The sequence below is a fragment of the Tachysurus vachellii genome, chromosome 26, assembly GCF_030014155.1.
Source record: "Tachysurus vachellii isolate PV-2020 chromosome 26, HZAU_Pvac_v1, whole genome shotgun sequence".
Classification (NCBI taxonomy): domain Eukaryota; kingdom Metazoa; phylum Chordata; class Actinopteri; order Siluriformes; family Bagridae; genus Tachysurus; species Tachysurus vachellii.
Window position 1 is genome coordinate 5,259,180 of NC_083485.1, and position 20,333 is coordinate 5,279,512.

The 20,333-nt window shown below is 40.6% G+C and overlaps 1 protein-coding gene across 2 annotated transcripts in view; it reads left to right on the forward strand.

Moving 5' to 3' along the window:
- Positions 1–20,333, forward strand: part of LOC132841243 (LHFPL tetraspan subfamily member 7 protein) — a 115,354-nt gene continuing 95,021 nt past the window's right edge. For both annotated transcript variants that reach the window (XM_060863512.1, XM_060863513.1), the window contains exon 1: positions 1–593. In XM_060863512.1, coding sequence (XP_060719495.1) covers positions 303–593 — 291 coding nt within the window. In that variant the 5' untranslated portion in view covers positions 1–302. The remainder of the gene's footprint in view (positions 594–20,333) is intronic.

Sequence of the window (20,333 nt, forward strand, 5' to 3'; positions counted from 1 at the left end):
GCCCGTGTGACAGCTGGGCAGCTTGCAAGAGCTCTGATAAAGACCGTTCTGATTTCAACTCGTATTTGTGCTTTGAATCACGTGCACCAGCTGTCACTGACAGTGCATGCGTCCTTTGGAATACCGCGTCCTGTTGGAAGTCGCGCATGTTGGGATTTACGTCCTCCTAAACTTCGTGCCACGCGCCTTGATCAGTTACGGGGATTAAAAGCTTTATATATTCCCACGCACGTCACTTGTATGTAATACTGTTTCACCAAAACATAGTATGTTCGTTTCCACGTATAGCGCGCGCACTCCAGATGCATGTACTGCTTGACCGGGACAGGAAAGAAGCCGCGGGTGGCACCGGCACCATGTTCAGCTGTGTGGGCTGCTTCTGGCTGCTGCTGACCGCCGCGCTCGTTGCGCTGTGCAGCTTCAGCTTCATCTCTCCCGCGTGGATCGTGAAGGAGCAGCATCACGGGAGGAGCGGCCACTCGGTCAGTTTCGGCCTGCTCTGGCACTGCTCCGAGTCTCTGGACCACATGTACACATGCTACGCGTTTGGCGGCATTGGCAGGTTTGCCGAGATTCCCTCCAGCTCCTGGCAGGTAATGATGGCACTACAACTTCTTCTATTTCTATTACTAGTACTTATACACCTGGTACTATTACTACTGATAATAATAATAATAACATGAATAATAATAAGTAGAACATTTAAAAAGTGCCATCAGTGCTTGGACCCATAACAACAACAACAACAACAACAATAATAATAATAATAATAATAATAATAATAATAATAATAATAATAATAATAATAGTTTACACCCAAAGGTGATCAATATTGTTATTGATATTGATCAATACACACACACACACACACACACACACACACATATATATAGCTAGAGGCGACAGCGAGATGACCTGTGGAAGAAACTGTAAGAGGTGTAAAATGTAACAGTGGCAGGTGTGTTCAGTATGAACAGATTGTGGATAAAGAGTCCTGGCATGGAGCAAAGGAACCCGGTGGCTTCTTGGTTACCATGTGTGCCTCATACCGCTGCGGGTTAGGGGTTTGGTTTATAGAGTTTTCTCCTCCTATACATTGTGTAAATGGGTGTAAAAGTAATAGATGGATGGAGTCCTGGGATGAGCACAGGATTGCGATTATGAATACAGCAGCAACTCTTACGCACTGTACATTTAAGGCAGATGATTTTTCTGTGTAATATATCCAAAATGAAAAGCACCTTATTATTAAGCACAAAATCAAGACAGGGAAATGAGAATAGTTGCTACAATGCAAGCATTGAGGCTACAACCGAAATCAAACCGGTTGAAAGTGTCCACTGAATTGGTACCCTCGAGGGGCGATCTTTTGTACCTTTTGTATATCTTTCACCTTGGAGAAAAGGTGAAAGATTTGTGGTTTTTTAAACTCTTCTAAGATGTATAATTATACCCTAAGGTGCACTCTTGCACTTTAAATCAGTATTAACTGTGCACTACATTCACAGGGTATACTGCTAGAGTCTCCTGCTAGTGAAGAATTAGACAAAATGGAGGTATTAAACAGGGAAAATTGAGAACTATACTTATTTTTGAGTAATAATTAACATTAATATCTACTGACATGCTGTATAAAAGCACTGATCGCTGACAATATCCACGATGTCCTGAACAGTTACTATAGTGTAGCATACAGGAGTCTGAATAGTTAATATTGAACGCACACAGATGCTATAAGGATATAAACTAAAAGTCAAAAGTAAGTGAAAGTAAAAGTAAATAGTGAAATGATACGACAGGGCATGCTGTAGATGATAATAAATAACGAAAGGTCGTTCGATGACACGATGATGTTTTATTCCTTTGATCCTTTTTGTTTTTTTAAAGAACATTATTTTATACTTTTATTTTATTTTATTAACCACAATAGCAGCTGTAAAGCTCTCTTAAAGTTAATAAGACGAATAAACAAATAAAGAAAAAAAATAAAACGGCTTGTTAGCAGTCACATGTCAGAAAGTTCTGAAAATTGGAGACTTTTTAAAAAATACTATAGAAATTCTGCTATAGTTACTCTAGCAATGCTAACGAATTAAATTCATTTTATTAAGCCGTCAAATCCGCTGTTATAAAAACACCTGAGCAGTCGAGAATTTAACAGCACTGTGGGACGGCAATAATTATTGTTTTACACAACGGTATGAATGTAGGCTATAAAACTAAAACAATAAAATGATCTGGAGTCTTCCAAATGGGTTGGAGATCAAGCATGTGGTGCGACGTGGGGTGCCTATGAATATTCATTAAAGCATTATGGTAATACATTTACCACTTGTATGAAACTACTGCAATTTTACTAAAGACTTAATATGTTAATATCCTGTAGGCAGATGGAGAAAATTTGTTTAAATAATGTATAGAAATGTGTTATTCGGTATTTAGATTAGATTAGATTAGTGATGAATTTGCTTTTAACACGATCAATTCGGATGTGAATTCGATGTGAGGTTCAAAAGAGAAAAATGCCTTGTTTTCTGATTCGATCAATGCTACAGATATTAATAAAGATTATCATAGATTATCGTATTTCTGCCTTTGTACACTTTCTAAAGTTAATTAGTTTTATTATTTTTACTCGCACATTACTTTCCAATTTGTTAAATTCCTGTATTTTTTACTTCCCCTTTCATTATATATTTAAAATAGATATCGTCCTCTTTTTGTCATTGTTTTTGGTAGGCATAAATAAAAAGCTTTCTTCTTTTCCTTCTTCTTATTGTTATTAATGGAAGACAAAAGAAACTTCTCGGTGTGCTCTTTGGCCCTTCCTGCCATCTCCAGTCCACTGGTGTATGAAATACGGACACACTTTATTGCTCAGCATCTCTCAGGCTTTGTCTGCTCTTAAGTTACACTCTCTGTGACTTTACAACAACAAAGTGGCGACCCAGTGGTTTGATTTGATACAAAGCTGAAAGAGGTGTGAGAGCTACTATATTCTATATTTATCCTGTACTTCCTCAATATCACAGACGGTTGTGGTTGCAGGGATGAAGCCAGCAGCCTGAAGGAACATATATTGATGTCGATTACTTTGTTTACAAGCTATGAGGGCAGTTTTTTTTTTTGGGTAATGCTGCAGGATATACGGTTTTCTTCACCAGTTGAAACTCCTCTGTGCCGGTGTTTTGGGGTTTGATGGATTGACGGAGTCTATTTTGGGCCAAAAATATCCTAGTGAAAGAAATACGTCTCCAAACACATCTGTAACGTAGTTAGTGACTCCATTTTTTTTCACATAATCCATCCCCTTCAGAAACCTACCTCAGCAACAGGGTTAATTTGGCAGCATTTGGAAACATTTCATTTGAATACTAAGGATGTGTCTCAGTAAGCTAACTAGTTTACTAGTCAAAGCAAAGACTTGGACATTTTAAGGCCTTTCTCTATTCATTCATTCATCTTCTACCGCTTATCCGAACTACCTTGGGTCACAGGGAGCCTGTGCCTATCTCAGGCGTCATCGGGCATCAAGGCAGGATACCACCTGGACGGAGTGCCAACCCATCACAGGGCCAAACACACACACACTCTCATTCACTCACGCACTCACACACTACGGACAATTTTCCAGAGATGCCAATCAACCTACCATGAATGTCTTTGGACCGGAGGAGGAAACCGGAGTACCCGGAAGAAACCCCCGAGGCACGGGGAGAACATGCAAACTCCACACACACAAGGCGGAGGCGAACTCCCAACCCTGGAGGTGTGAGGCGAACGTGCTAACCACTAAGCCACCGTGCCCCCCGCCTTTCTCTATTGATCGCAAAAAAATCCTTCCACTATACTGGACCATTCACTCAATCCCACAATGCACTGCAAAACCCAGTGAGTATCGATGCTGACTGAGTTCCCTTACTGACAAAACTAGCATGAGAAAAATTTTAGGAAAGCTAAATAAGTATGTTGCTTGTTATCATTGTTTTTTCTCACAAATGATTATTACAATTATGAACGATTTCAAAATCCACTAGCTAGCTTACGATCCTGACAGAAATCTTAATCTGTGATTAAGCTAACATTTCTATGACGTATAAAATCTAAATATTTGAAATGTTTGGGTTTTTACACTGGTGATTGCTTATCAGTTATCAGTGTCTCAATGTCTAGTGATCCAGAGTCCTTACCAGAGCCCCACTTTGTGTATACGGTATACTGATTCGCCACCTAGGAGGCTAGAAAGCTGATTGAGACGCATCCACGGTGAAAGCTGTCACAGTGATTCAGCTTCAAACTTTTCCTTCACTCAGCAAACATTTAAATACGGCTCACGTCTCTTTCCATGTCGTAGGCTGAGGACATCTGCAGGAGTGTGGGTGTATTTTTGGCACCATAGAGGTGATTCAAATGGGAAAACCTCATGGCATTCCAGTTATTGGCTGACGTTAAGCTTGGACAATTAACTGTACTTTGATCGCGATCACAATGCGAACAGTTAAGTAAGGAGTAAAAACCCTTGAAAGCATTCTGTTATAAGGTGTAGAAGAGACTCTGTGGACAAGCCCTGCAATAACCAGTTGCTTAATGCCTCGTAATGCACATTAGTAATTTACTTTTTCATCCGTTTGGGATCTAAGTGTATTTATAATAGCTTGCCCTCATTTACTGTCATTTAAAGAGCCTTAATATAGGTTTATGCTGTTTATGTAAAGTAAAAAGGCTGTTTTTCTTTCATTTAAAATGATGAAGTGCCATAGAACTACTTTGCTTCCTAACAACTGTGATAAATACTTGCCCCTGAATGCTTTGCTCATTAAGCCGCTTTGTAATTTTATAGCGCTAATAAAAAAATAAAACGAAATTGAATTCAATATTAAGTAAAGCAGCCCTACGTACAGTAGATATGGGTCTAGCTGACTTTCTATTTCAGACTTTCTCCATTTAGACAAAAGAGACGGGAGACGGTAAAACGTAGTGATGCTAGTTTGCAAGTGTGATAAACAATACTATAGCTCTCTAAAGCGGTTGTGAAATTCATCAAGACTAAGGAATTATTGTTTAGGTTTTAAGATAATTGTGCGAGCTTTCTCCTCATTCCATATGTGAAACATTTTACAAAGAGTGGTGAAACACTGCTGTTTTGTTTTTGTGCACCAAAGAAGTGAACAAATTTCCAGTAAACATTTGTCTGTTTCAGTCTTGTTACAGGGGGGCACGGTGGCTTAGTGGTTAGCACGTTTGCCTCACACCTCCAGGGTTGGGGGTTCGATTCCTGCCTCCACCTTGTGTGTGTGGAGTTTGCATGTTCTCCCCGTGTCTCGGGGGTTTCCTCCGGGTACTCCGGTTTCCTCCCCTGGTCCAAAGACATGCATGGTAGGTTGATTGGCATCTCTGGAAAATTGTCCGTAGTGTGTGATTGCGTGAGTGAATGAGAGTGTGTGTGTGTGCCCTGTGATGGGTTGGCACTCCGTCCAGGGTGTATCCTGCCTTGATGCCCGATTACGCCTGAGATAATCACAGGCTCCCCGTGACCCGAGGTAGTTCGGATAAGCGGTAGAAAATGAGTGAGAGTGAGTCTTGTTACACACCTGTGTTCACCTGTTCTGTGTTAGGTGCTGTTTCTATGTTTCTATGTTGACCTGAGCTACAGGTACTGATCATTTACAAACTTATACCTGCCTTCTTTGCCTTATTTCTATCGGCACATTACCTTTACATTAGATTTATATTAATTTAGATCTAAGGATTAAACCTGAAGCCTTCATTAACATCTATGCCAATCAGTCATGGACAGAATGAGTGATTAATTACTATAGACCTTTAAAATGAATAAATTTATCCAGAACGTAGGAGTGTTATAAAGTAAGTGATGAATAAGTGTGTGATTAATGAGTAATGAATACTAGTATAAGAATAATAGTACTAGAATAATAGGATTTTATACTTTTGCCTTTAAGATCGTACGTGTCTTGTATACATACAGTACTAACAATTAAGCTCTTTAACAACAAAACCCATAAACCAGACCTTTTATATTTCCGCTGGCCTTCTGTTTTTCAGCCTTCTCATCTACAAGTCTGAGTTATTTTACACAGCTGTCAATGTTTAAATAGGCTTTTTTTTCCATTTAAGTCTCTGCCACCGACAGCGGCTTCGTTCTTGCCCCCTCCGTAGCATAAAAGCACTTTCTCCACTCAGAAAGCAGCAGTAACCTCAAGAGTTATGACTTATGCATGAAGGCAAAAAAAAGAGAGAGAGAGAGAGAAAAGAAATTAGCATTTGAAAGGTGATATTAATAAATTGCAGCACCATTCTTTTTGATTTGGTGACTTTTTTTTTTTGACCGGATAAAATGATGCTTGATGCATTGGTCTTGCTCGACTCTAAGGAAAAGAACGAACGAAGTCGTTCGGAGAAATCGTTCCGAAAAACACGGCGGTATTTTCGCATGTGTAGCCGAGCGTGCTTGGCAGTTAGTGCTGAGATGCTAGTACATTACTTATTAATGCACATTGTTAGCATGGAGGAGTAAGTGCAACATATTCAGTCTGTTTGATGTGAGTTTTATTGCTGAATCCAGAAGTGAAATTTCTCATAAGGTGCCATTGTTCTAAATTGATTTCTAATAAATGAGGTGGAAGACGGAGCCCGAAAGCCTAAAATGTTTTATTTATTGGTTTCGCACTAGTTCGGTGTCGCAAGACTGTCTGTCTTTTTCCAGCAGGAGATAATTAAGTTATATCTTTGATATTATCATTTCTTTGTGTTCACTTGTACATATTTTTCATACCAGTAGACATTATCATTATAGATAGATAATCCCTTCCCAAAACAAAAAAAAATGCGTTCATGAATAAAATCAGAAGGAAATTTATGATGGAGATTTGACTTTTGCACAGATGTTGCTTGCCTTTGGTCTGTGCAATGCCCCCTACTACATACTCCACCAGAAGCCATTAATAAAGGTGAGGGGGTCATTAATTTTTCATCAAGCTTGCTTTACGGTCTTCTGACACGACTCATTGGTGTGCAGATTATTCCAGTTATGTTCCTGCCTCCCTGCATCGTACACACACACACACACTCTTTGGGTTCCATATTAACACCACTGCTCTGTGTCTTTGTGAAGATGATGGATGATCTGAACAGATTTCATATGTTGAGACTCAGGTGGCTTAAGCTCACTTATAATAGCTCGGCAGAGCCTTTGCCACGGGTGTTAGAAAGGCAGGAAGTGGGCAGATGTTGCCAAAAACAAGCTTAGCAGACCAACTAAGATGGATTGCGAGAGGCAAGTTTGGATATTGGTAAGCATTTTATATTCTTATTTGGCTTTATTGGTGATATTTGACTAGCATCAAGTCAAACTGGAACCACTGAGCCAAATGTTCCTGTGTTCCTGAAGTCAACGTATTTACCCAATATTCACCACACAAAATAAAAGCACACATAAGTAAACAAGGTCATGTGGTAATTCGACAATGCTTACTAGGACTGCTTGTGTTTAGACCAGTAGCTGTGTTTGGATGGGATGCACTTATTTCCAGGGATTTCAGAACAGCGTAACAGATATTGCGTCATCGGGTAGGCGTGGCCTATTTGATAATCTAACCCTAACCCCTAACCGTAGTTTTTGGTTGTTTATTTGTTTTCAAAAATAGATTAACTGTAAGATAATAAAGCATAATAGATATAAAATATAAAATCTACCTGTATGACTGGTTTGTCTTTAATTATCCATCGTCGGTATGTTTTTGTTTTTTTTTTGAAAGATTGCGTTTTTCCAAGACCTCCAGAAACACGCCCACTACGTCGTGGTAACGAAACCCCTGGAATTTTGTGAATGCCGCATTTGGATCACTCGGGTCTTTGCACATTGGTCCTCACTTTCTCTCAGTCTAATATCTAACAATCTGATCTGCCAACTAGCATCAGTTATTTATCATGCATTCTGTATTAACCAAGTGTGTAACATTTTGTGGTTGAATTATTTCAATAAAACTGCTATGCCAAGAACATTATCTTTACCCAATAGTCAATAGTTTTCTCAAAATTTCAGAGTAATCAGAGTGAATTCAGTCTAGGAGTCATTATAGTTGGATTGAAAACAATGGCTGTTGTCCTGAATTCCTTCAGAGTCTCAATGTTCTACTTTACACTGTCTGCCTTCTAGAATATCATCTGAACAACTATAAATAAACGATGACCCAAAAGCATGCTGAGTAGCCCTCGGGCCCGTCCATCTGGTCCCAAATGTGTATCTTTGTGTTCTTATGTGAATAGGATTGGACCAGAAACACTACAAATAGATTGTGATTGTGATTTCTTAATACAGCTGACTAAGCCCTTGTCTGTTTGTCTTTTGGTGAGATTTTGGTGATTAACGAATCACAATCCAGGGTGTGGTGTGTCAGGGAGTGGAAATCATTCAAGCACAATAGGTTCCCTAAGAAAAAGCATGCCTGTTTTTGTTACCAAGACCAAATGATTGCATTTTGAACACATTGATTGGAGACTTAATGAAATGTGTAAATTGTGTACGTGACAGGAAGTGGAAGAAGACGCCAAAAAAAAAAAATAAAATCTGGACCGTTCTGGAATTTTCTCTTTTCTCTTTCTTCTTCTTTTTCTCAGGACTCATTGGGATGCTGGCTTGCATGTGGTATCTCAAGGAAGCAGCAGTCACTTGCTCAATCTAAGCCTTTTACGGGTTCTGCTTATGGAACCAGGCTATAATTTGTCCTCTCTATCTCTCTCTCTCACTCACTCTCTCTCACTTTTTCTCTCTTTCTTCTTCGAGTGCTCTCTTATTCTCTGAAGACATTATACAGTGCATCGGGTCCTCAGTACACAATGCTTGGACCCCTTTTGCGCTTATACTTGCGATGGATAGGACTGCAGATCGAAGCCGCTCAAGTCACAAACATTTTTTTTTAAACTTAAGTTGCTTTAAAGCTTTTGCGTTTAGATCTCGATCTCTCTCTCTCTCTCTCTCTCTCTCTCTCTCTCACACCATACAATTTAATTCCCTTCAGTAATGTGTGCTGAATAGGATATTTGTGCCTGATAGGCAAATGGAAAACCTCCACTGCTAACGGGTGATGGAGGTTCGCTGCGTGGTTCAGCCATGGGGATGAGGATTACTCAGCAGGAGAGAGGGAATATGAAGGAAACAAAATCTGACCTGATTCTTGTTGTCAGATATTTTTTCTTTGCTATGGATAGAGAATTCCCGCCTCCGCCTTGTGTGTGTGGAGTTTGCATGTTCTCCCCGTGCCTCGGGGGTTTCCTCCGGGTACTCCGGTTTCCTCCCCCGGTCCAAAGACATGCATGGTAGGTTGATTGGCATCTCTGGAAAATTGTCCGTAGTGTGTGATTGCGTGAGTGAATGAGAGTGTGTGTGTGCCCTGTGATGGGTTGGCACTCCGTGCAGGGTGTATCCTGCCTTGATGCCCCATGGCGCCTGAGATAGGCACAGGCTCCCCGTGACCCGAGGTAGTTCGGATAAGCGGTAGAAGATGAATGAATGAATGAATGAATGGATAGAGAACTTGTGAAAAAGTGGTAAAACTGCAGGACATTCATGGCAAGCCGACGCTAGCGATCAGTGAGTTGACTTGCATTTACATTAGCGGAATCATTCTGTGTTAATTACATTTTTAGCTGGTCACTTATTCACTTCACTCATCTAGCAGTTTTGTTCTGTGTTTTGACGAGAGAAGAATACGCTAGCTAGCTAGAAAATAAACTAGCTATATGGATTAATTAAGGTATTTTCAGCACATGTATATCAAGTTTGTTTGTTACAAGTTTGTTGACATGAATATTAACATGATTTCAGCATTTTTAAAGATTGCCTTGTACTTTTTCCTTCAAAACATGATATTCCTTTCATGTGGTGACTGAGAGTTTATTTCCCATCACATTGCATGTACAAACACACTTTTTTTTGTTGCTAATGCTGCCAGAACGCTGCTCGTTCAGATGGTTTTAGATCATTCCAGCTTACTTGCACGGAATTAACATGGATGTCCAGCAGGCGTGAAGACAAAATAAATGTGAGGAGCCAAAAAGGAACCTACAGAGATGAGTCCAAATCTTTGATTACGGACCGAGTAAGAAAAATGAACGCTTAGGCAAGAAAGATAATATAAAATATTTTATAGAATGTTTTTTTTTTTGACAGATCGCCTTGAGGGACGTTAGGTCACAATGGCCTCCACTAAGAGATTCTGCCTACTTTCGCAGCCTTCTAAAGCAGGTTTTCCCACTGGTATTTGCAAGCTGTGGGTTCTTAATTGAAAAGCGGGATTAAGAATGCAGATAGTGGGCCATTGCAGTGCCAGAGAGAGGACATCGGGACACAGAGGGAGAGAGTTTGTTTGCTCAGACTCATCTCATGTCAGCTTTGATGAATCTTTCTCTGGCATAGCATTTATGTCAGTAATATGTAACTTTTATGAGAATGGCTTCGGAAACCATAGGGAGAAGTAGGGCAGTGGAAGGAGCTCATCTGTATCCTTGTATTTCCCCGTAGCAATTCCGGATGTCGTCGTAATCCGTAATCTCATTTTGTACTCACTGCTGCCGTTTATGAGATGGATGGATGAAAGAAAAGAAAGTGATTGTAAATATTTACATGTATTGAAAAAAGCGGTTATGCCCTTTTACCATGAAGCTCAGGAAATTGACGACAAATATCAGCTTCACGTTCATACAAGTTAAAAGAAAAAGAAATATGCGGTCGGTCAGATATAGGAAAAATATGGTAAGGAATTTCTTACTACTTGAATAATTGACCAATTCAAGTCATTTTTATGGAAAACAATTACGCTAATGAAGGTGTGAACAACCAAGGTAGTGAAGGGAGGAGGAAGAGGAGCACAGCGAGGGGGCGGGGTTTATAGTTTCATACAATTAGCCTTCATGTTCAATGAACAGAAAAGCCATTTTTAAATGGATCTACTGACATCTACCTCATCAATGATTTCTTCAGGAAAGGTTTCCTGGGGTTGTTTGAAGATGCTGGAGTTTGTCCTTTTGATATTGTCACAGATTATACTTTGTTTTTCATCAACAAATTCTAAATAACTCTAGAAAGCTGTAATGTTTTGTGGCCCACATCGCCTGGTATCAGATACCAGTATTTGAGCATTGTTATAAATATGAGGGTTAGTAAATAAGGTCGGATTCGTAATGCCAGATCCTAGATTTTTACACCAACATAAACATTTTTCCCATAGATCAGATTTCCAGCCAGTCACCATTGTATCTTAATTACTATTTACTCTTGAACCAAGACACATGGTTTCATTCGGAAAGACAAACGACTAGGGGAAAGTCATTTAGCTTCATTCTTTCACTCCCAAGTTATCTCTTCAGTAGTACAGCGATGACAGACTATGTCACTACCAGTTAAACTTTAGAAGTACCATCATTTACTATCCATTAAAAGAAAAGCTTTAAAAATTGAAACATTCTTCCTTTCTCTTAATGACACTCTTCCATCATCGGCTGTCTTTCAAGGGTCCTCTGCGGCACATGGCTAACCGAGGGTGTCCCTGCCCGATTTTGCGCAGACGATCCAATCTGGGACCAATTTAGTCTGTGCGTTAGAGAGGAAACTGGTCCATTTGTCACACACACTAAACTTATTGGTCATGAGGAATTTAGAGACATCTCATTTGGCTTTGTATTAAAGGTTCTCAACCCCAATGTGCAGGTCCAGGTGAACTCTAATAATCATTTTGAAGCACATTAGATATAGATCAGGATGGGTGCAATAAATATCTCTGGAGTCAAGTGTTTTTTATTGGGTATTGATATTTTTTCAAACTTGATGCCTTTTTAACTCAAAGTTTGGTGTGTTTCGACGAATCTGAATGAAATGAGGCTAAATGAGTATCTCGATTGGGGGGCACGGTGGCTTAGTGGTTAGCACGTTCGCCTCACACCTCCAGGGTTGGGGGTTCGATTCCCGCCTCCGCCTTGAGTGTGTGGAGTTTGCATGTTCTCCCCGTGCCTCGGGGGTTTCCTCCGGGTACTCCGGTTTTCTCCCCCGGTCCAAAGACATGCATGGTAGGTTGATTGGCATCTCTGGAAAATTGTCCGTAGTGTGTGATTGCGTGAGTGAATGAGAGTGTGTGTGTGTGTGTGCCCTGTGATGGGTTGGCACTCCGTCCAGGGTGTATCCTGCCTTGATGCCCGATTACGCTTGAGATTGGCACAGGCTCCCCGTGACCCGAGGTAGTTCGGATAAGCGGTAGAAAATGAATGAACGAATGAATGAGTATTTCGATGGTTCAACTCTGTTACCAACACAGATGTTAACCAAAGTGCAAGAGCCTTTGCACCGAGAACAAGGGTTACAAGTCATAGAAGTGGTGATGACGCCATATACAAGAGCTCATACTGTGACCCTGGTTTAGAAATGATTTTTGTGAAAACAAATATAAATTGCAAAATGAAGTGTACAAAGGTATGCATTGTGTTCTACATAAATGGGTGGAGTCCTGAAAGTCAATTCTGCATAGATTATAATGACCACCACACAGTAAACAATACTTACAAAGGAAAATGAGAAGTTTCCTTGAAATTAGGACTTGCACGATCACAGCAGAGTTGATTTTCTAGTTGACATTCGCTGCACGTTCCCATCTTCAAAACCAACACTGTTCAAAGAGAACTGGAGAATTCCTTATGAACAGAGCACACTCGCTCTTCCCTACTCCATGTTATTCTGAATTCATCATATTTTTTTGATCCGTCTCTCTTCCTTTCATCAATGTAATGCTTAACGATGAATTAACAAGTGTGGGAAGCTTCCTGTTTGATGCTGTTATCAGGAGACCTCCTTGAGTCCACATAATTTGCATTTAATGTCTTCTATTTTATTTTAATTTAAATTTCTATAATAATACAAATGGAACTGGGAGTACAAAATAATACTTGGCTCACTCAGCTAACTAGATCACTAATGAGGCTGCTGAACATGAGCTGTCTGTCTCAATCCCAAGTGCACTGCAACGATCGTGCCCTAAAATTTCCACAATGCATTTTCCCTTTCTGGAAATTACATCACATTTAAGACTCCAGGAACTTTATTTAAAATTCATACGAAGGTTGTTTGAGTCAAAAGATTTTTAAGTGTTTAATGATTTAGAGAGGGGGTACGGTGGCTTAGTGGTTAGCACGTTCGCCTCACACCTCCAGGGTTGGGGGTTCGATTCCCGCCTCCACCTTGTGTGTGTGGAGTTTGCATGTTCTCCCCGTGCCTCGGGGGTTTCCTCCGGGTACTCCGGTTTCCTCCCCCGGTCCAAAGACATGCATGGTAGGTTGATTGGCATCTCTGGAAAAATTGTCCCTAGTGTGTGATTGCGTGAGCGAATGAGAGTGTGTGTGTGCCCTGCGATGGGTTGGCACTCCGTCCAGGGTGTATCTTGCCTTGATGCCCGATGACGCCTGAGATAGGCACAGGCTCCCCGTGACCCGAGGTAGTTCGGATAAGCGGTAGAAAATGAGTGAGTGAGTGATTTAGAGACAAAATCCACTATCTAGACTACGATCCTGTTTAAAGTCACACAAGCGAAATAGTTTTTCTTAGACAACCTAAAAAAGATGGTGGTGCCAGTGGTGATGTTATACAATACGAGTGACAGTTTCCTAGTGAGCTGATTGAGACACGTGCCTCGTTCTTTGGAATCTTCTAATATATTATATGAATTATTTGAATATGAAAAAAAAAAATGTTGAAAAAATAGAAACAAGAAATTTAAAATGCCAAATAAATCCTTCTTTAAATCGTTCATATTAATATGTATTACCATTTAAATGAAATAATTTGACCTTACTATGACTCATATACTAGTCAGAAATGATTACGATGTACTGTTATATTGCTGAAATGATGAAATAAACTGCATGAAGAAGTATGCAACATTTATACAGCACGGATTGGTACGTATAAGATGTAAGCTAGTGGGAGGAAAGATGCCGTTGTATCAGCAATATTTCCCCCGAAAAAATAATAAATAGCTTAGACTCGGTGTTACTTGTCTGCAGAGTGCACGCGCACAGTTACAGCAGGTAACGACAACGCCCACGGAGGATCTGCTTCCCATTGATTTTCTACTGCCATGGTGACATTCAAGACCCTGTTAGCAGCACGAGCTTCTACAGAGGGAAAAAACTTATAAGAGAGAGAGAGAGAGAGAGAGAGAGAGAGAGCAAGCAAACTGACAAAAAAACAGTCCAAGAGGTAAAAGGGAAGACAGAAGAAAACGGCTTGGAGTGAAGGAGAGAGCGAGTGAAGCAAAGGAGGAGGAGGAGAGACGGAATGCTGAGTCGCTGCTTTGACTACGTCCATTCATTAAGCAGCTTGTCAGCTCAGCTCGCACCGCAGGAGACACAGTGGATAGTTTATGTATTGATTGAGCTGCATGCGCAGAGCCATTTTTTTCCCCTTTAGCACAACTTAGTGTGATGCATAGAGCGTCTGCCATAAAGTACGTAGTTTACACACAGAGTTCATTTGTTTACAACTCAGATCAAAGTACAATTTCACAGTAAAGTCTGTTTAAACGTTTTGTTAGCGCTGACCTGGGAAGAACGTGATAAACGGGGTCATTTTAAACGCTACGCTTTTGAATTCTTAAATCTGATTGGTCAAAAAGGCTGCAATGACGTTGGTGAGGGACTGATCGGGGGCGCGTTTCAATCAGCTCCATAGCTCCCTACATAATAAATCTAGCTAGTACCTTAAAAGGAATGAAACACACCGTCTGTAGAACGTCAAATAAAGTAAAAGAAATGAACTAAAATAGTTACATTTTAAATTGAACTAAAACAAAAAAATGTAACCTACGTAATCTGTTGAGAGCGTCAACGACGATAGCATGCTACTTCCATTTTTAAACGAAGTTTGCTCTTCGCCACTTTTTACATTTTTTTTGTATTTATTTATGTATCAACAATGAAACATTATCCAAGAGGCTTCAGAAAGTACGATGTCCAGATTTACAGCAAAGGAATATAGTTAACATTGATGCTCCATTGTTGTTCCAGTGCATCATGTGATATATTTTTAGCAGGTACATGTTTTAGTGCATTGGAAGGATTTTGAGATTGATACTATTGAAACAAAATAGATTTGCAAATAATATAATAAAATCTTGCGATTTGAACTGCAGCCAAAACTAATCACACAAGTGAAAATATTTTAAGTTTAATCAAATTTATAAAACGTATAGTATTAAAATTTATTTGAAAAATGATATGATTATTAAACATATCTATACATGTTTTAATCATTTCAAGCTCGCTCAAAGTGAAAAGCTTGTTTTTCTCATTTTAACCATTTTTTTTCTTCTACATAAAAGTGTTACAATCTGGCAACCGAATAAGAAAATTTTGAGTAAAAATCTCTCAGAACTGAAGGCTGAATCGCAACCAAATAAAATTTGCATAAACCTAAGAGGAGTTGATTTTAGATTAAAGGTGGGGTCTCCATTGTTTGAAAGCCAATGTTGACATATAACACCAAAACATCACGCCCTTAACCCAAAAGGGTCCCACCCCTGTATTGATAGCTCCGCCCACACATACATACGTAACCCAGGCAACTAATGAAAAGAAATGTGTCTTTATCATAGCTGAAGGGAAGAACAATACGATTGCAGATAAACAAACAAGCAAAAATGACACACAAGCATAATCATGCAAAGGACAAAGGCATATATTAGTTCTGTGTAACAAAACAAAACCAACGTTACTCACCTATCGAGAAGGAAAAAAGCGCCTCGGCGTCTTAAGTAAAGTTGGTCACATATTCACAGATTGGAGTTTCCCGAGTCAATAACTCCTGAGCTAAACGCTGTTACTACACAAATAACACCTCTTTTCTCAAGTTTTCTCAGTTTTCTGAAGCATTTCTCAAACCCCACCTTTAAATTAAGCAATAATTTTATAGAACAAGAGTGTTGAGTTCATTTCTCTAATATATACAGGCAATCTTGTAGTACTGAGATGAGATGAACTGTGCGGAATGAGTGTCTATCAATCACTCTCACTCACTCTCTCACTCATTTTCTACCGCTTATCCGAACTACCTCGGGTCACGGGGAGCCTGTGCCTATCTCAGGCGTCATCGGGCATCAAGGCAGGATACACCCTGGACGGAGTGCCAACCCATCGCAGGGCTGTCTATCAATCAGTGTCCACTTTTCAGAGATCTTACTGATGTCAGGAAACAATCTGTTATGTTCTCTGTCTCAAAACAATGTCTCGGACGCTTACGCTTTATATCGTAGACCCGAGCTGTATCACCCAAGTGCCCTTTAAACCATGCAGAACTTTCTGGTCCACTTGCACAACATGCGTCGAATTTTCACTGCATTAATTATGCATCAGTGGACTGGAATAAATAACGTGTGGACTTAAATTCGACTTCACATCCAGCATTGAGCAGCAACAGCTCATTAGGGTGTGTTATTAGCTCCTATGATCTCAGAAGGACACACACACACATATATATATATATATATATATATATATATCCTGTTGGTTTATGTTGCTACATAATAAGTACAACTTGTAATTTTTGCCCTTAGCTGCATGCGCCTCTTGTTGTGTACATTTCACTTCGCTCACAGGCTCCGGGCCACAACTGAAGCTTTTGCTTATTAAAAGTCACACTATAAGAAATTTGCTTGATGAAAAAGGCATAGCATGGCGTATTTTTCTTGCTCTTGCATTATTTTTAATGAATGGTGCGATGAAGTAGAGAGCTCAAGGCTAGTTGAGATTCAGGAGATGCTCGGCTTTTTTTTTTCTTTCTTTCTCCAGAGCAAGTCATTATTTTTACAATTTGCCTGATGCAACTTCAGCTCAGAGGACAGCAATTCAGTCTGTAATGGCGTCCTAAATTGATAATCCAACGTCTTATAGGCACAGACCCGTGATGGGGCTTACCTTTAAAGCACACCAAACCAATTTCCTCAGTAGGGGAAGATGTTAATATGTCACATTTAGTTTTATTGTACTTTATACATATGTAGCAGCCATAATGTTAAAACCACCTGTATGAAGGTGTGCTGTGTTATTTGGCACTAAGATGTTAGGTAGCGGGGGGGCACGGTGGCTTAGTGGTTAGCACGTTCGCCTCACACCTCCAGGGTTGGGGGTTCGATTCCCGCCTCCACCTTGTGTGTGTGGAGTTTGCATGTTCTCCCCGTGCCTTGGGGGTTTCCTCCGGGTACTCCGGTTTCCTCCCCTGGTCCAAAGACATGCATGGTAGGTTGATTGGCTTCTCTGGAAAATTGTCCCTAGTGTGTATGTGTGTGAGTGAATGAGAGTGTGTGTGTGCCCTGCGATGGGTTGGCACTCCGTCCAGGGTGTATGACGCCTGAGGCCCAATGACGCCTGAGATAGGCACAGGCTCCCCGTGACCCGAGGTAGTTTGGATAAGCGGTAGAAGATGAATGAATGAATGAATGTTAGGTAGCAGCTGTTCCTCAAAGAACATGAAGAATTTGAAGAATTTTAGACCACCTTATTGGGACCACCTTTGGTAGGTACTAACCACTGCATACTGGGAACAACCTGACGTTATGGAGATCCAGCCACCAGCCATCACAATTTGGTTCTTGTTGGCAAAATATATCCCATCTCTGGACAAATACTGTTGTAACTGGATAATCAATGTTATTTACTTCACCTGTCAGTGGTTTAAATATTATGGCTGATCTGTGTGTGGAAAGAGAAAGAGGGAGAAGGAGAGAGAGAGAGAGAGAGAGAGAGAGAGAGGGAAGGAGAGGGAGAGAGAGAAAGAGGGAGAGAGAGAAAGGGAGAAAGAGATAGAGGGGGGAAGGAGAGAGAGAGAGAGAGAGAGGGAGAGAGGGAGAGGGAGATGACTGAAATGAATGCATATGGGTATATACATATATAGTGGTCTGGGAAAATCCTTCATATAAAAAAAAAAAACACAAAAAAAAAAACAAAAAATGGCCACAATTTCCCACAAACTATAAATATATTACATGAAAAACAGCATGGTGGCACACCCTGTGTCCTGTGGCTCTGGTTAAAACCAAGAAAGAAGCTGAAACACAAGCTGGAACAAACTAAAACAAAGAATAATTTGTAGTGCAAAAGCCCAAAACAAACCCCTAAAAACCCTGAAAGAAGCAACACAGTAATAACATGTATGTTAATATGAGACTTAGTCCATCGGTCCACCTTGTTGTCTGTCTGTATGTCGGTCCATCTACCTATCTGGCTGTCTATGTACTGATTTACTCGTCTGTCTATCTATCTGCTCCCCTGTCTGTCCAGCTACTCATCTGTCTGTCCATCTACTCATCCCCTTGGCTGTCTGTATGTCTGTCTGTCTGTCCATCTACTCATTTACTTGTCTGTCTGTCCATCTACTCATCTCCTTGTCTGTCTGTCCATCTACTCATCTCCTTGTCTGTCTGTCCATCTACTCATCTCCTTGTCTGTCTGTCCATCTACTCATCTCCTTGGCTGTCTGTATGTCTATCTCTCTGTCCATCAACTCATTTACTTGTCTGTCTATCTACCTACTCGTCTAAATATGTCTGTCCATCTACTCATTTACTCACCTGTCTGTCCATCTACTCATTTACTCACCTGTCTCTTCATCTACTCATTTACTCACCTGTCTGTCCATCTACTCATTTACTCACCTGTCTGTCCATCTACTCATTCACTCTCTATCTAAAGACAGTGAAATACAGAAAGACAGACAGGTAAAATTATACACTTGTCTGCCCATGTACTCATTCACTTTCCATCTATAGACAGACAAGTCTATAATTTCACCTGTCTCTCTGTCTATCAACTTATCTGTCTGTCCGTCTGCCAATACAACATAAATATTCTGCATAATGCCTCTGAACATTGTTTTGGATCATTTACTGCGGATTCTACCTTGAAAACTATAATTTACCCGCTACTTTGTGCATAAAATCTCCAAACACCGTCGTTCCCTCGTTTTTTTTTTCTTTTCATTTCTCTCGCTCTCTCACACCCGGTGAGTGCTGCACTCTCTTAAAAAAACAAAAAACAAAAAAAAAACATGGACGCGCTGCATTTATAATCCCTCTCATTACACGCCACTTATGTGTACACACACGGTTTATTAATGTCCCACACAGGTGCTGTTTTTCCTCGCACTCTGATCCGTCATTTGTTTTCCCTCCACCACATGAATGAATCCTGTGTCATTTTTCATTCGGCCCGTTGCGGCACGTGTAATTTCACTCTGAATAAGTTTCAGTGCGTTTAGAGCCATTTTTCCTCGTAACCTCTTACAAATGGTTTGGAGGAAAAAACAATACAGAAAACACAGGACTCCACTTCAGACATAGAGCCGCGTCAGTGGGAGTAATAATCTGACACGCGATAATCATTTATATGTGTTCACAGGGAGTCACTTTGTGTTTTCTTCTCTTCTCTTCCGTCCCTCGCTTCATGGAAGAGTGTCACAGACGTTCATTGTCCCTTCAGTAGTATTTGAAACCTTCTAACAGGAAGTAGACTTCCGCCTCCAAGCTGATTATCTTTATTAACCCATCCCCTCAATGTCAGTCTATATGTCAGGATCCAGCCCGGACTTTGGCCATGTGTTTCTGTTTATGTTCTGTGTCACGTGTCTGCCCCGCCCTTGTCTCTTCCTCCCCGTCTCAGCACACCTGTTCCTTATGTGTTAATTGTCATGTGTATTTAGCCGTTCCGTTGCCTATGGCGGCGCGGAATCCTTGTCGTCTTTGTCATGTAGTTTGTCGATTCCTTGTTTCTGTTTTGTGTTTTTAAGTTAATAAATCCAGTTTATTTTGGCTACCCTGCATTTGGGTCTGTTTTTAGCCCCGCTTCATTGACAGAAGGATTCCACCAGACTCAGACCCAGCAGGATAGCCTCAGTCTGGACCGGCTCTGTGGGAGTATTTTTTTTTCTCTGGACTGGTTTTCCTGCCCTGTTTTTCCCTGGACATTTGTCTTTTTTCTTTATTTTTTTTTTGGGTGACATTGGTCTGCATTTGTTTCCGGTGAGGGACGCCGCTTCGCTTCCGGTTTCCCACAGTGGACGCCGCCGCCGGACGATGTCACAAGCTCGGTTTTGTTTTATTTTCTTTCTCAGTGCCCTGTGACAACTGTTCCAGTGAGGGATGTCGCTTCACTTCCTGGTTTTCCGTGGAGGACGCCGCCTCACTTCCTGTCCGCGGGGGGTGTTGCAGGCCCGTATGGACCTTTTTGTTTATTTTTTTGCTCAGTGGCGGAGGATTGTTTTCCTGCCCTCCCCCATTCTGGTT